The 16,301-nt window shown below is 31.8% G+C and overlaps 2 protein-coding genes and 2 non-coding genes across 4 annotated transcripts; 1 reads left to right on the top strand and 3 right to left on the bottom strand.

Moving 5' to 3' along the window:
* Positions 1–305: 305 nt before the first annotated feature.
* LOC109802706 (uncharacterized) lies at positions 306–734 on the bottom strand. Its single transcript, XM_020364117.2, has one exon. It carries the CDS (start codon positions 732–734, stop codon positions 306–308), a length of 429 nt encoding a protein of 142 aa, XP_020219706.2.
* A 6,299-nt stretch (positions 735–7,033) lies between these two features.
* LOC109802704 (subtilisin-like protease SBT4.14) lies at positions 7,034–15,916 on the top strand. The gene is made up of 11 exons (XM_029272096.2): positions 7,034–7,251; positions 7,394–7,485; positions 7,694–7,791; positions 7,995–8,138; positions 8,256–8,361; positions 12,899–13,412; positions 13,853–13,950; positions 14,027–14,251; positions 14,417–14,525; positions 14,641–14,854; positions 15,146–15,916. The coding sequence occupies exons 1-11, from the start codon at positions 7,138–7,140 to the stop codon at positions 15,676–15,678; spliced, it is 2,247 nt and encodes a 748-aa protein (XP_029127929.1). The 5' UTR covers positions 7,034–7,137; the 3' UTR covers positions 15,679–15,916.
* LOC114916149 (U5 spliceosomal RNA) lies at positions 11,576–11,695 on the bottom strand. Its single transcript, XR_003804488.2, has one exon. It is a non-coding gene; the product is annotated as a U5 spliceosomal RNA (small nuclear RNA).
* LOC114916150 (U5 spliceosomal RNA) lies at positions 12,323–12,439 on the bottom strand. Its single transcript, XR_003804489.1, has one exon. It is a non-coding gene; the product is annotated as a U5 spliceosomal RNA (small nuclear RNA).
* Positions 15,917–16,301: the final 385 nt, after the last annotated feature.

The raw sequence follows: 16,301 nt of genomic DNA, 5'->3' as shown, positions 1-16,301 counted from the left end.
GTTGTTGATAGGTTTGTATCATCAAATGGATCAATTCTTCGTCAGTGTTGTCATGTAGTTCCTCATCTATGAATTGATCCAAAAGATCATCTAAATTGATGTTTGGATCATCTAAATTGTTGTTTCGATCCATCACATATCAATCTAAAAATCAAAGAAGAATAGATGGGGATTTTGTGTGAGAGAAGATGTGAGAATGAGTAGGATTAGATGACAAAGTCTACATATAAATAGTTTTACAACAGTTAGTTTTACAATAATAAAAGAAATTAAAACTCAAATACTTCCTTAAACCCTAAAAGAAATTAAAACCCATATTGTTGTTTAAGATAGTTACAATACTTTTCATGAGCTTCACGTTGAGTTTCATTCATGTTGGAAGTATCCTTCATTATGGTTTCATATGCCAAACGTCTTTCTTGTGCCTCCTTCAACTCAATTAGTCTTAATGCATAGGCATTTTTATCCTTTATTGCATTTTCTATGCCAGAAAAATTAACAACATTAGTATTGGAAGTTTCTTTTCCTTTGGCCTTCCTTTTGGCTGCCTTTTGTCCTATCGGACGGGATGTTGGCGTTGGTATCTCATATCCATCAAGTTCAATGGGTGTCTCTGTGTTGGAAGACGAAGAGTAACCACCTGCAGACGTTACCTTCCCTCTTTTTGAATTGTGTTGCACGAAATCAGATTGCCATTTAGGTTTATCTCTCAAAATGACCCATGCATGCTCCATATCAAATTTTTTACTTGTATCTTGGGTGTAAATCTTATGTGCGAATGCCATGACATCTTTCTCCGAACTCCCGCTTTTCTTTTGACTAATTGCTTGTTCATAGTAACCAATAAATTTTTGAACTGCAGGATGAATTCGATTCCAACGTGCTTTTAGTTGAGTCGATTCTCTCTCAGTGAACTCCCCACGGTACATCATTGTTGTCTGCTTGTGTGATTCTCGACCAATATTGTCGTAACGTTTGATCAACTCCTATGATTGGATCCTTTGACGTATTGACCCATGACCTCACGAGAATAATATCTTCTTGAACTGTGAATGGAACACGAATTTTTTTTATTGACGAATTCTCTGCACTTCCATCTAGTTGAATTCCATCGAGACCAATTGGTGATTCAGGTTCACTATTAGGAGTGTCAATATTGTGTAGAGGAGAAGGCCTATAAAATGCATTTGGGTTGGTGAGAGGTGGTGGTTGACTAAACAATTGTGGTCCTTGAGAATTATCACCACTAGGTGGATGTGTTGGAAACATATAATATTGTGGTGCTGACCAATAAGGTGGTGGATTTTGAGAATTTTCACTAAAATAAGATGGTGGATACATAATATATTGCGGAGGAATTTGAGAATTTGCACTCTTCGGTGGTGGTTGGTTTTGGAAAGAATTTAAAAAAATTTTATGATTGTATTGGTTAGGATCCATTTTTGAGAGCAAAACAAGCAAGATAAAAGAAGTAGAAGAGAGTTAAAAAGGTCCAAATTTTTGAATTGAGTTGATGCATATTTATAATAATTTTTTAATTTTATTTTTTAAAAATGCCAACGGCTACTTCAACGGCACTTTTAAGTTATTTTTATTTATTTTTAATTTTAATTTTTTTTAATTTTTTAATTTTTTAATTTTTAATTTTTTAATTTTTTAATTTTTTAATTTTTTAATTTTTAATTTTTATTTCTTATTTCTTTAAAACGTCTCTTTTTCTTCTTCTTCCTGAGAGGTTTTTTTCATTTTTCTTCACCCTTCCTTTTCTTTCAACTCCTCCTTCAAACTCCTTCTGTCGTCGCCGTCGCGTGCGCAGGTCCAGCCAGAACGTCCACCTGCGCAAAGCTTAAGAATGTCCACCTGTGGCAAAATGTGCACCTGCGCACCTCTGCAGTCCACTTGCACGCCTCCGCCGTCCACCTGCGCGCCTCCGCTGTCCAACCACGCGCCTCCATCGTCCAACCGCACGCCTCCACCGTCCAAACCCGTGCCTCCACCGTCCAACCACCACCTCACCACCGCGCCTCCTTCAGTTCACAAAAGTAAGGAACTGTTGCTTCACTAAACAACCCTCTCTTCTCTGCAAGAAACTCTTGCTGCCATGTCACACCTCTCCAATGGTAAGAAATTGAGGTTGGAGTTGCTTGATGAGCCAAGCAACTCCCATTGGAGTTGCTCTAAGGAACAGTGCTTGGCACTGTCAAATTCTAAATGGAGAGGAGTGATTGTTCCAAGCTAGACTGTGCACGAAGGTTTGGCAAACAAAAATGAAAGAAACGAGGAAGGTGCACAAAGGTTCCAAGCTCATCCACACCAACACCACCAGCCCTCCTCTCGCCGTCATCCCCGTGGCCACCGTCGTCGGACTAGTGTCATTGAAGAAATATATATATATATATATATATATATATATAGGAGCAGAGAATTATTTTTATCTAATTTTAATTATTTTTTGAATGAGTCACATTAATTAATTTATTTGTTGAGAAAGTAAAAAAGATTAGGCAAAAATACTATTTTGGTCCCTTATAATATTTTAAATTTTTAATTTAGTCTTATCTTAATTTCTTGTTTCAATTTGGTCTCTAATAAGTTAAATCACTGCAATGTCGGACCTTCCATCCAAATTTCTTAAATGGAGTTAACTGTTGGCCACGTAGATGCATAGGTGGCAAAGTCTCATGTCCTCTTCCTCCTCCTTCTTTAATGCATCTGGAATGGCCCGTTCTGAAACCAAAACAGCCCATTCTACATGCACTATTTGTGTGTTAATTTTGCATATGAAACGGGAAAATCGACGTATGTTCAACAAAATGCAGCAATGTAGTTCAGAGATTGAAAACAAAAATTCATAATATAACATAAATTCAAATACTGAAATATGATTCAGAGACTACAAGCAAAAATTCATATCATAACATATACTACGAAAGTTCAAATAAACTACTGAGGAAGAAAATAAAACCATGTCGTTTCATCCTTGACTGTATAGTGCCGATTTGATAGTAAGTGATTCACGATTAACAATGAAATAAAACCTGCCACCATTGTCCTTAATGTCCTTAGTGATACACTGCATTGCATAACAAGTATTATAATTAATACTTCTAGGAGTTTCTATATCCTGCAATTGGTCCAGAAAATGGTGTATAGCCCAAATGTTTAGCAATTAAAGTTATCAATCCCCCATTGAGTATTACCAAATTCAGTGTTTAAATTTTTTTGTACCTTAGGCTTTTTTTCCTTGAACAATTCACAATCGTGATTTAGAGTCACGGGCGTGAACTATAATCATTGATCGTTTGGGGTTGGTGTTCTGGGACCAGAACGAGTCATTCTGAAACTAGAATGGGTGTTCTGAAACTAGAACGGGTCGTTCTGATTTCAGAACGGGCCGTTCCAAGTGCATTAAAGAAGGAGGAGGAGGAAGACATCGGACCTTGCCACTTATGTATCTACGTGGCATCCACGTGACCAACAGCTAACTCTGTTTAAGAAATTTGGACAGAAAGTTCGACATTGCAGTGATTTAACTTGTTGGGGACCAAATTAAAACAAAAAATTAAAGTGGGACTAAATTAAAAATTTAAAATATTATAAAGGACCAAAATAGTATTTTTTCCTTTTATAAATTAATTTGTAAAATTTAGTTATATTCTTAACCTATTTTCTAAAACTTGAAATCTTCTAACATATTTTTATGGTATTTAAAATATGTTGTAATTAACAAATATTAATTAATATGTTTTTAAAATGATACAATATATATCATTTGATATTGTTGACAAGTAACAAGTTCATGTTGGTACAAATGAGACTTATGTCTCTTAATTAAACTATCTAGAATTCAAATCATGATCTTGAATATAAAATTGACTATATTAAAAAAATGCTCACTTTGTATGCAAAAATTAGTCATTGTTTTATATTGAGATGTTGAGAGGTAAGAGAGATAGAACAAGAGAGATAGGATGAATGAACCACTATGAAATAAAGAAGAAAAAAATAACAAAAACTAGAATCAACAAAGATGAAAATAATAAAGATAACCCACCATCTTATGTTTTAATGCTTTTAACTCGTTCTTTTGAAAATTATTTCTCTCAAATTTCATCTAGTAACTCTAAGTCATTTACATTTGTACAATTTATTTCTCCCTTTATTTTCTTCTCCAACATTAAACTCTTTACATTTGTACAATCACCTCATGTCTCGATTTTCTTCTCGAAACATAACCACCTTAAATTTTTTGCATTCACTTTCTTTATCGTTTTTCTTCTTTGAACCCTCCTCTTTATTTTTCGAAGTCATTATTTGTTATTTCACATTCCTTGTCATTTATCCTTTTGGTCTAATGCACATTCGATTATAAATGCTTTGCATACCGGTTCTTGTACTTTCAAAGCAAGTAAAATAATAATCCTTCTTCAATTTTGTTTTTGAAAATCAAATTCTAATATTTGTACACGAATTAGAGTCTTTATTATCATCATCGTAGAATTGAGACTTTAACTTATATCACACTCCTAAGCTGGAGCTGGGTACAAACATTTTTTCATGTCGATAGTTGGAACACTCATTCATTGATTTTAACTGCTTCAGCAAATTTTCAATGATCATGAATATCATTTAGCATGTTGAGAGTTAAACTATCCCTCCCTGGAACCAAAACAATCAAAGTCCATTGTCAATAGATGATAGCCCAAATTTCGAGTACTTGGGCTCAATGGGCCTCATAATGGGACTGCTCTCCGTGTAGCTGACCCAGAAATCGCAGAGCAAGTTAGAGCGAAATCCAGGTCGGACGAGTGAGGAGCTTGGGCTTGGCCATTTTTTGTTGGGCTTGGTAGGAGTGTTGTTGGGGCTTTTGGCCCACCGAGTGAGAGAAAACTACCCGTTTTATAAAATATATTTGGATATCAGTTTAAAATCAAACATATTATATATAATTCAAAATATCAAGACATTAAGTTTATAGATTTTTCTCATTTATATACTACTCAACATCAACATGTTTAATTTTAATCAATGTGAAACTCGTTCACATTTATTTATTTATATTTTTAAAAAAGTAACACATTTTTAAATTAGAGCATTAAAATTAAACAACGAAAGACAAATAGAACTTAAAGAACATATTTTATCCTTATAAATGCTTTGCGTACGACATACCATGGCACCATCACATAGGACAAAATGTAGCGCCCAATAAATGTGTGTAAAGTGTAATATGGGAAAGAGAAAGAGATCCTTTGTCTCAAGTGAAAAAACAAATAAACTTGAGATTCTAAGCGTTAACATATCACCATTAATTCTTTTAAGCCTCTACTTTATAATAATAAAAAATATATATTACTTGCAACTTATAATAAAAATAATGATTATAAAAAAATTCCATTTTAATTTCTACCTTTTATTTATCAATAAAAAGAAATTCATTAGAAAAGGTACTAGGATACCTTTTTGTCAGATATTTTCATTGTTTATTAAATAGCTATAATTGTGAGATATTCTACTTTGATTAATAATAAAATTATAATAATATATAAGTGAAAAATTAATTTTATAGAATTAGAGTTAGACATACTCACAATCACTTTCTTTAAAATAGTTATAAAACACTCGTAACATCATGCATCATTCTCATTTGTATGATATTTTTTGCCACCAATAATAATCGAACTTATTAAAGAGTAAACATCACATCTTAGAATTCAGCAAAAATAAATTAATAAATAAAATCTCACCATAGACGATAATTTTATAAGCAAAAGAGTATGTTTTCTAGCAAGATATTTGTTGGGTTAAAAGTTTTGAGGACTAAGTTCCCACAATTTTACTTTTAGTCATTATTCAAAAGACTTCTCCTATATTAAAGTATGTGTGTACTTTATAAGTTGTTATTTTTTTTCTTATTTTATCGATGTGGAACTTGTTTATATTCTAATTATTACAAGATATTAAATTTAAGTTTTACATATAGAGAAAAGTAATGAAAGGAAATTTTTTTTGTCAAAAGTAGTGATACCAAGTGGTTATCCAGAAAATTTATTTTAATAATTTCTTACAAACACCCGACAAGTAGACCTAGATAAGCTCCAATTATCTAAATAAAATTTTCCAATATCCAACACCCGACACCTGAATTGAGTTGCTTTTACAATTGTTTCCACTTTCCGCAGTTACAATTTCGTTGTTGGAAATGGCCTTACAACAAATGTCTTGAACTATATTTCACATAATATTAAAACCAAATACGTTCATGGGAGTTTTCAAAGACGTGTAGGTTGGTGTAGGAGTAACTAACATGGTACTCAGGTATTACAAATGCAAACACCACATTTTAATCTCAATGTGTCTCTCATTTGGGTTAAACTTGAAGCTAAGTCCATTAAACACAAGTAATCAGTGATGCACGGCTAAAAGCTTGCATTGGAATTCAAGGAATAGGTCTTCATAATGTCTAGGGCTCTTTGTTTTTAAGCAATATCTCTACTATACATGACAGTGATGTGTGTCTTCATAATGTTATACATTAAAATTCTCACACTCTTCTGCTTCCTAAATTTGGGTACCAAAATCCATTGTTATAAAGCACAATATAATGCATGGAATCAATATAAAAGAATATTGTCTAGGCACATCATGTGTATAATCTTAAACCACTAAGACACAAAACTAAGAGAATTCAGTATGAATTTCCTAATACTAACAGATAAGAAAATTGAACAGTTAAATACAAATAACAAATTGTTAAATAACATGATGAGAAATTAAATGGACAACAAGTTATAAGTCTCCCTTGGAGGTCATGAGTCATGACATCAAGTTAGTTTTTGATCACAAAGGATAAACAACAAACCATAAAGAAAAATGAGAATGTGAATACAAGTTTCACTTGAGGAAGCAATCCCGTGCTTCATATTTGACATTGACTTCATCCAAAGAAGGACTTGGAAATTCCTAATCTTTCTTACAAGCTTTCCCAACCAAATTAAACCTTAAAAAATTGTATTTAGAAGCAAACTAGCTAGTTGTATTAGCCTTTCTTATCCTTTCTTTTGCTAACTTTTGAATGGTATATAAGCTGCTTCATAGAGTCTGTTTGGTCATGTTTTAGTATCTCAAAAGCCAAGCATGTTACTACTAAATATGTTCCTCCAGAAACATGCAAAATCCTTTTCTTTTCGATGGCTTCAATTATTTTTAATCTTGCTAGGCATTTCTTCAGTTAATGGAAATGAGCACAAGGCATTTGATTTCTTCTCCCTTTTCATTTCTTATTAGCTATAGATCTATTTAATTTGTTTCACATTAATGCTACCCTCTAACATGCATGTTAATTGGTTATTGCTTTCATTATGAGCTTAACCATTATATAATTTGTCTGCAGAACTTTTATATTGTTTTTTTGGGAGCTAATGCAGAGAGCAGAGGCAATGCACATGAGACCTATTTAAATGTTTTATCTGATGTAAAGGGGAGGTAACCTTATTATATCACAAACACTACTTATATTTTTCTCTTCAAGCATAGCAAACACACAAAAATGAACTATACATGATGCTCTTATTCAATCAAATTCTCCCGAGTTCTCAAGAGTAAAACCATCCTCTTGAAACATTTTTTTTGCTTTCTTTGTCTTTTATTCTTTTGGACTAAGCTAATTGGATTTTGATTTGTGCTTACTTAGCTACCATGAAGCAAAAGAATCCATGGTATATAGCTACTCAAAAAACTTCAATGCATTCGCTGCAAAATTGTCAGGGTATGAAGCCAAGAAGTTATCTGGTATGGATAATTTTTCTGTAACTCCTTCATGTTTCCTTAAATACTACTCCCTCCGTAACACTACTAGTGCAGTTTCATTTTTTCTTAAAAAGTGATACATTTATTGTTGTTTTTTATTTGTGTGTAGAAACTTTTAACTGCAGTTATTGTGAGACAGAGAATGTATATTATGTTATTGAATATTAACCTTTTTGTATGTGTAGCCATGAATGAAGTGCTTTTCATGTTTCAAAATCGGAACCGGCAGTTACATACAACAAGATCATGGAACTTCATTGGGTTACCTCCAACTGCTAAGAGAAGATTGAAATTAGAGAGTGACATAGTAGTTGCTCTTTTTGATACAGGTTCATCTTAGCTTTGTTCCCATTTTTATTTTCTTCTTTGTGCATCATTGTAACAAATGAACGAATGGAACTTAGTAACTTAATTGCAAAAAAACTGTCTCAATATTGGTGTGACAGGGATCACACCTGAGTCTAAAAGCTTCAAGGACGATGGATTTGGTCCTCCACCAGCAAGATGGAAAGGAAGTTGTGGCCACTATGCTAATTTCTCAGGCTGTAATAAGTAAATTCTATTTCCTTGTTTACATTGTGTGACTTCATTTTCAGTGAATTAGTTGCAATTTACATAAATTAAACTAGACCAAAATGAAGTAAACTACACACATTTAATAAATTATTCATTAAACTCTGATTTTTAATAGCACTAATAGCATGTACAAATCACACCATTGTAAACCCACTTGTAGTAAAATCAAATTCACTAAATCAAGTTCAAGCAAAACAATTTGCAAAATTATAACCAAGCACACATTATTCTTTTGGTTTTTGTTTTTGAAAATCTGCATTTTATTATATAATCAGTTTTCTTTGGTTACAGTAAGGCATACAGTTAAAATTTATTTTCTCAGTTATTAATCTTTTTCCCTTATAAAGCGTTTCTTTGAATTTTCAATTGTGGTTTTCATATTACATAAGTAGAAAGTGAAATGTACATCAAACTATTCTTGTTATTCGGAGAGATTTGTTTTCAAATGATAACTACAAATATTTACAAAAATTATAATTACTACAAATTTAACACGGACTACATGTTTCCCTTCTTTCAACATATAGAAAGGGAAATGCTATTTATATGTGATCATGACATGAGAATTAAGTTTTTCGAAAACAAAAAATGAGGGATTTTGAATTTTTTTAATCTAAATTAATTAAATATGTTCAAGTTGACTTTTGACAAATATCATCTTTCAACTAGAACTAAACCAAGACCAAATTCAAGTTAGTTTGGTTTTGTCAAGAAAATATTTCATTTCTTTCTCAAAGTAACAATAAAAACAGAATTATTTTAGAAAAACTAAAAGGGATTTCACATCAGAGCTGAGATAAATGGATTTAAGATCTATCATTTAAATGTTTGGAAATTTCTAACTAAATCTGGTTTTTAAACTAAACAAAAACAAAATAAATTGAGTTGAGGTTTAAATTAGCTGAGTTTCGCCAATCTACTCTAATCTGTGTCCACACCCAAAGAATCATACTCCTATATTTTATTGTGTTACAATCTCAAAGAGATAAATCATTAAAACTCGCTTATAATTTTGCATTAATATGTATTTTAGTATAAACTTGTCAAACATCACTTCAAACCCTTTTCCATTGAGAATCATTGTCAAACTTTTTATCATCTCCTCACTCGACTAAATAAGAAAATATCTTATCAAGAGAATGTTAAAATACAAAATATCCAATAAAATAAAATAAAAATTTATAAAACACATACTATATTATAAAAATAAAATATTGTGAAGAATTATGATTTACGAATAAATTGTTAATAATCCCATAACTCATACAAATAAATAATAATAAAGGTTCTTAATTGATAAAGGTTTTTAGGTTTAGGCGATGAGGATTTAACCTTAAAGTAAAACTGATTGATAAATATTTTTAATTTCATCTTAGACTTAAATTTTACTAGGTTTTAGGTTTAGGGTGTGTGGATTTAACCCTAAAGCAAAATATCTTAAATTTTATTAACTAATTATTAATGGGAACTGCTACGGTACTCATGAAAATTGAAAAATTTTGGTACCTTCAATTTTGTGAACAAATAAATTTGAAAAATAAATTCTAAACAAAATAAATTTTAAATTAAAAATTTGTATAAAATGAATCAATAAAAAGATTAATTCAAAAAAAAGTATTAAAAGATTAATTTTCATAACAAAATTTGTTTATATGTAACAGAATTAAAAAATTAAAAGTAAAAAAGTTAAAATAATACTATAAAAGTATTAAAATAATAAATAATAAATACTACAACTGAAAAATTAATTTATACTATAAAATCAAAAAATTAACACAAAAAAAAAACTAAAACGTATTAACAAAATATTAATATTAAACTATTTAATTATAATACATACAACATTAAGATAAAAATTTAAAATATATATATAAAAAAATATAAAGATATAAAAAAGTTCATAAAAATAAATTATTTAAAATATTAAACAAAAATAAAATTAAAAATAAGTAATTATAATAAATAAATAAAAATAAAAATAAAAACACGACTGTTCTTATCAATAATCCTGTAACTCGTACCAACAAATAATAATTACATTTTCCTCTTTCCTCTCAAACAAGGTCAAAAAGCAACTTAAATCGAATTTATCCAAATTTAATTGTAAAGAGGAAAAAACACCTTAAACTCCATTGTAAAGAAGTTGTCAGAGTTTAACCCTAAAAAAGAGATTGTAAGGGCTTAACCCTAAGCCCGATTGCGAGGGTTTAACTCTAAAATAAAACCAAATGACTAAGGTTGTGTTATTTTCAACTTACAGCTTAAATTTTACTAAAAATAACCATAACTAATCATAAAACACAATAAATTTAAATCATATATCATAGACTACTACTACAAATAGGGGTGGGTATGCGGACCGGTCCGGCCCGTTTAAGGCCCGGTCCGCGAAGTCCGCATTTTTAACGGGCCGGATAAATCCGGTCCGCGAAATAAATGGACTTAAATCTTCAAGTCCGTATCCGGCCCGTGAAGCCCACGGATAAACGGATAAGTCCGCGGGCCCAATTAAATCTAAATTGTTTAAATGAATATTGACTCAGATTTTGAATTTCTTTTCCTTTATTTAACCTATGAAAACATGAGGAAAAAAATATAAAATCATATAAATATACTTCTAATAATAACATCAAACATTGTAAATAATAAATCAAAGTCTTAAATAACAAAGTTTACACATTCTAAATTTCTAATAGAAATATTTAAGTCTCAATGCCTTTAAAATTTAAAGTCCAAGCATACCAACTATTAACCAAATATTAAAGCCAGTACATCAAAGTCTAAATACCTTAAAACATAAAGTCTTAATTAATATCTTAAAAACAAACATAAAATATTTGTAAGTCCAATTACATCTATCAAATATAATCAACCATCTCCAATAATAAAATTTGAGTCCACATTTAAACGGGTAATCCGCGGGCTTGCGGATTAAATCCGCAAAATCCGCGGACTAAACGGGCCGGGCCTAAAAAGTCCGTATGATTATACGGATTAAAAAAAATGGGTCCGTTATCCGTGAAGTCCGCGGACTTACGGACCGGTCCGCGGACTCAAGTCCATATACCCACCCCTAACTACAAATATAGGTGAATCCCTGCCAAATGTAACTAAACCAAATTCAAGTATTAAAATAATTACCAAATTTAAAAATTAAAACAATAACTAAAATCTTATACTCATGTCACAGAGTCTTTCAATAAGAAAGACCCTTCTAAAAATTGGCGTATGCCGCTTTTAAGTAACAAGCACACGGTATTCTTTAGTAAAAGGCGAAAGAATAGTTCGCTATGTGCTTATCACACGGCTCCGTAGTTCTCGGAGAAAAATTCATTTGTTTTATACACCAAGTTATTCACTTCTACTCAGAACATTATTCAATGTGGGCCTTATAAGAAACGTAGACCCAATAATCTTAACTCTTGTATCTTGTTTTCTGTCATTTGGTGTCTCTAATGTCACAATCCTGCGTCATTTGCATTTGGAAAAATACAACCAGTATTAAAATACAACCAGTATGTTCATAAACTTTTTTTCTCATACCCTGCTGATCGAAAGGATGTCACCCTTTACAGAAATGTTTCAAAAATAATCAGTTGCATGAATTGTTTTGGAAAAATTCTTCACTTTTTAGATATAAATATTTTAAAATTCATTTAGTCATAGTATGCAATAATTCTTCATAGGCCATTGCAATATATGGATTTCAAAGTTATACAATCACGTTCACTAATGCAAATGTCCTGAAAATAAATATCTCAAATTAATACATAAAAATAAATACAGCACTTTAAATCAGAATAACAAATAAAAATTGTTAGTTCTTATTCACAACTCATTAAACCCAAAATCTAACTTTAAAATTCAATCTGCATGGTAAGATGTTGATGACTATTAGCTGTCAATAAAAGCCAATGCTTACAAAAACTTATTGCAGAGCCTTCCATAAAGGAAGCTCTTCCAAAAATATGTATATACCGCTTTAAGTGAAGAGCACACGGTATTCTTTAGTAAAAGGCGAAAGAATAGTTCGCTTTGAACTCGTCACACGGCCATAATGTACCATAAGAAAAGACCTTTCATTTTATAATATATTAGTTCACCTTTGATCATACTCTACACAATGTGGGATTTAATAAAAAACAAACAGAACCGCACTTAATTCTTTCTCTCTTTTCTCTCACTTCTGTATCATATGTGGTGCCTCTGATCTTCCCATATTCACCCTTTAGAATGTAATGCAAAGGATAACAATTGTCCTGAAAAAAAAAATTTATTATATAGATTATAACTAGAAATGAAAGAAAACTTTTACTTGAAAGTTCAATAAGGAGGTCGTTAGTTCTTATTCACAATCCACTGTTAAAGTAATTTAAGTTCAAAGATTGTAATCTAGATACTTTTGATTAGCATGTTTTAAAGATTAACTTGAAGAATTCATGTATGACTTAGCACAAGATCTAACTTTATGAATTCAATCTACATGACAACTACCTGTGCGACAAACTTGAAGAAAGATAATTGGAGCTAAGTACTTCAAGGGTGATGGAAACCCTGATCCATCTGACATATTATCTCCAGTAGATGTTGATGGTCATGGTTCTCACACTGCATCAACAGCTGCAGGCAATCTGGTCACAAATGCGAGCCTCTTTGGGTTGGCCAACGGGACTGCTCGTGGCGCCGTGCCATCGGCTAGGCTGGCGATTTACAAAGTTTGCTGGTCATCTAGTGGATGTGCAGACATTGACATACTTGCTGCATTTGATGCTGCCATACATGATGGTGTGGATGTGATATCTATTTCCATAGGTGGAGGGAATCCTAATTATGCTGAAGACTCAATATCAATTGGTGCATTCCATGCCATGAAGAAAGGTATAATCACAGTGGCTTCTGCCGGAAATGATGGTCCAACTCCTGGAAGTTTAACAAATACTGCACCATGGATTGTAACAGTAGCAGCTAGTGGCATTGACAGGGCTTTCAAGAGCACTGTACAGTTGGGAAATGAAAAGAATGTTTCTGTAAGTTTCTTTTTCCATTCACATATTCTGACAGACTAAAGTAAATTTTATCAATAGTTCACCAATACTATAGTGTTTTGTTACCCTTCATTAGTCAAATTTTCATTTCATAACCAAAATTTACATATACAACTATGATTAATTTAGAAGAGAATTTAGAATTAAAAATAAGTCAAATTACTGAGATTTCAATTTAATGTACATTCTGTCAATAGCATGTGGCATGATTAAATGATCCCTTTAAGTAAACCTTGAAATTGATAAAAATTTTACAAAATGCAAGACTAAATAATTAGTTGTAAGAAAGTAAAACTAAGTTTGCAAAACATTTGAAAAGTTCTATGATTCTATTACTAACCAATGTGACATCCTATAACTTGTTGAGAATATTTTGTCATTAATGTTTATTTGTGCATACATCATATAATGAGGATGTGCAGGGAGTAGGAGTGAATTGTTTCCATCCGAAACAAAAACAATACCCTCTTATCAATGGGATTGATGCAGCCAAAAACTCAAAAGACAAAGAAGATGCAGGGTAATTTTTCATTGTTTCTCAATAAACCAGGTAAGTTGTTCAACTATTAACAAGAAACATTTTGATGCATGGACAGATTCTGCTACGAAGAGGCCCTAGAGCCTAATAAAGTGAAGGGAAAGCTAGTTTATTGTAAATTAGGAAGATGGGGCACTGATTCTGTTGTGAAAGGAATTGGGGGCATTGGTACTTTAATAGAAAGTGACGATTATTCTGATGTTGCTCAAATTTTCATGGCACCTGCTACCATTGTGAATAGTAGCATAGGTGACACTGTTACTAAATATATACAATCTACAAGGTAAAGCATGCTCTTATTTGTTCTTTGAATCACTTCTCACATCGATAAATAGTTATTTATTAATTTTTATATAACTTGCTCAAATCAAATATTTGTAACAAAATAAATCCTTTGACTGGATTATCTCATACCATCAATTTTACATGAATTTCTTGTTCAACTAAGATCACCATCAGCAGTGATATACAAGAGCAATGAAGTGCAAATTCAAGCCCCATTTATTGCTACCTTTTCATCTAGAGGCCCAAATCCAGGATCCCAAAATCTTCTCAAGGTAATTATGAACTAATATTTGCAGGTTTTGGTGGTCCTTCTCTATTCTGCTTGTATTTGTGACCATAAGATTGGTATTATGAAACTAAGGGTGTTCTATAACCTATTTGATGCAGCCTGATGTTGCAGCTCCTGGCATTGACATCTTGGCATCTTACACTCTCAAAAAGTCACTCACTGGTTTGAAAGGAGACACTCAATTTTCAGAATTTATCCTATTATCTGGCACTTCCATGGCATGTCCTCATGTTGCTGGAGTAGCAGCATATGTGAAGTCATTTCACCCTCATTGGACTCCTGCTGCAATCAGGTCTGCTATCATCACCACAGGTAGGATTAAATCCTATTTTTACTTTTCTTAGTTAATTTGTTCGCATCATGCCTAATCTAAAAGCCTTGCATCATATATAGAGTAGATAGTATATACATTAACATTATACTATCAATGAATTATAAATCATTGTGTATGGTAAATATGCTGACTTTTTCTGTAACTATCTTAAAAGTGATATCAACAATGATATTTGATTAGTTAAAAATGTAGAATTCATTTGCATGTCATAATTCACAACTTGAAATTTTTTGATATGACTGACTTTCTTATTTATAATATTTGCTAAGCCAAACCTATGAGCAAGAGAATTAACAATGAGGCAGAATTTGCCTATGGTTCTGGTCAATTGAACCCAACAAGAGCTGTGAGTCCTGGTTTGGTCTATGACATGGATGACATTGGCTATATCCAGTTCTTATGCCATGAAGGGTACAATGGTTCCACTCTATCACCTTTAGTTGGTTCACGCGTAAATTGCTCATCTTTGCTTCCTGGGCTTGGCCAAGATGCTATCAACTACCCCACAATGCAATTGAGCTTAGAAAGCAAGAAAGGCACAAGAGTAGGAGTTTTCAGAAGAAGAGTGACCAATGTAGGTCCTGTTCCAACCATCTACAATGCCACCATTGTATCACCTAAGGGAGTGGAAATCACAGTGAAGCCAACTAACCTCACTTTTTCTAAAACATCCCAGAAGAGGAGCTTCAAAGTAGTTGTGAAAGTGACATCTATTGGAAGTAAGAAAATTGTATCAGGCTCTCTTATATGGAGAAGTAAACGTTACATTGTAAGGAGTCCTATTGTAATCAACAATCCATAAGGTTGCAGTTATCTGTGACCTAACTTTAAAGTTTTCTTTGTAGCACCTGTTTTGCATAATGTTAACATTTTGCTTATCATGTGATCACAAATCTCTCTTGAAGTCTGTATCTAATACAATCCTCAAATAAAAATGTTATGGTTTAATTTACAATGAAACTTCAAGTGAGGTCCAATGGAGGATATGGTAGAACAAATTGAAAGATCTTTCATAACTCTTAGATAATGACTTTATGGATCACATATAGTAGCATAAATTCTTTTCGAGTGCTCCAAGTTGCTAATGCTTATTGCTAGAGTCTCTAATATTTCCCTTACTTTTAATATTTTTAGCATCGGTCTTTTTAAATATATAGATTTCTAAACACAAAATAAGAAATTTGGTCATGAGAAGTTAAATTTGGCCTTGAAACTCTGCTTCTGCCGCAAGAAACAAACACACAAACACACAGCACCTTATTAACCTTTAAAGAAATCAATGTTTAAAACTTTAATCTTCATCTCAATTTGTAAATAGAAATTTAAAACACTTTTAAATAAATTAATTTAATCTTCATATAGCCATACAACTTCATCTACACACCAAATATCAGTTATCAACTTAAACTGATAACAACATAGACT

Source organism: Cajanus cajan, chromosome 4, assembly GCF_000230855.2.
Source record: "Cajanus cajan strain Asha chromosome 4, NIPB_CcT2T_4, whole genome shotgun sequence".
NCBI lineage: Eukaryota > Viridiplantae > Streptophyta > Magnoliopsida > Fabales > Fabaceae > Cajanus > Cajanus cajan.
Note: the sequence above shows the minus strand (reverse complement) of the source record. Positions and strands in the feature narration are given on the sequence as shown.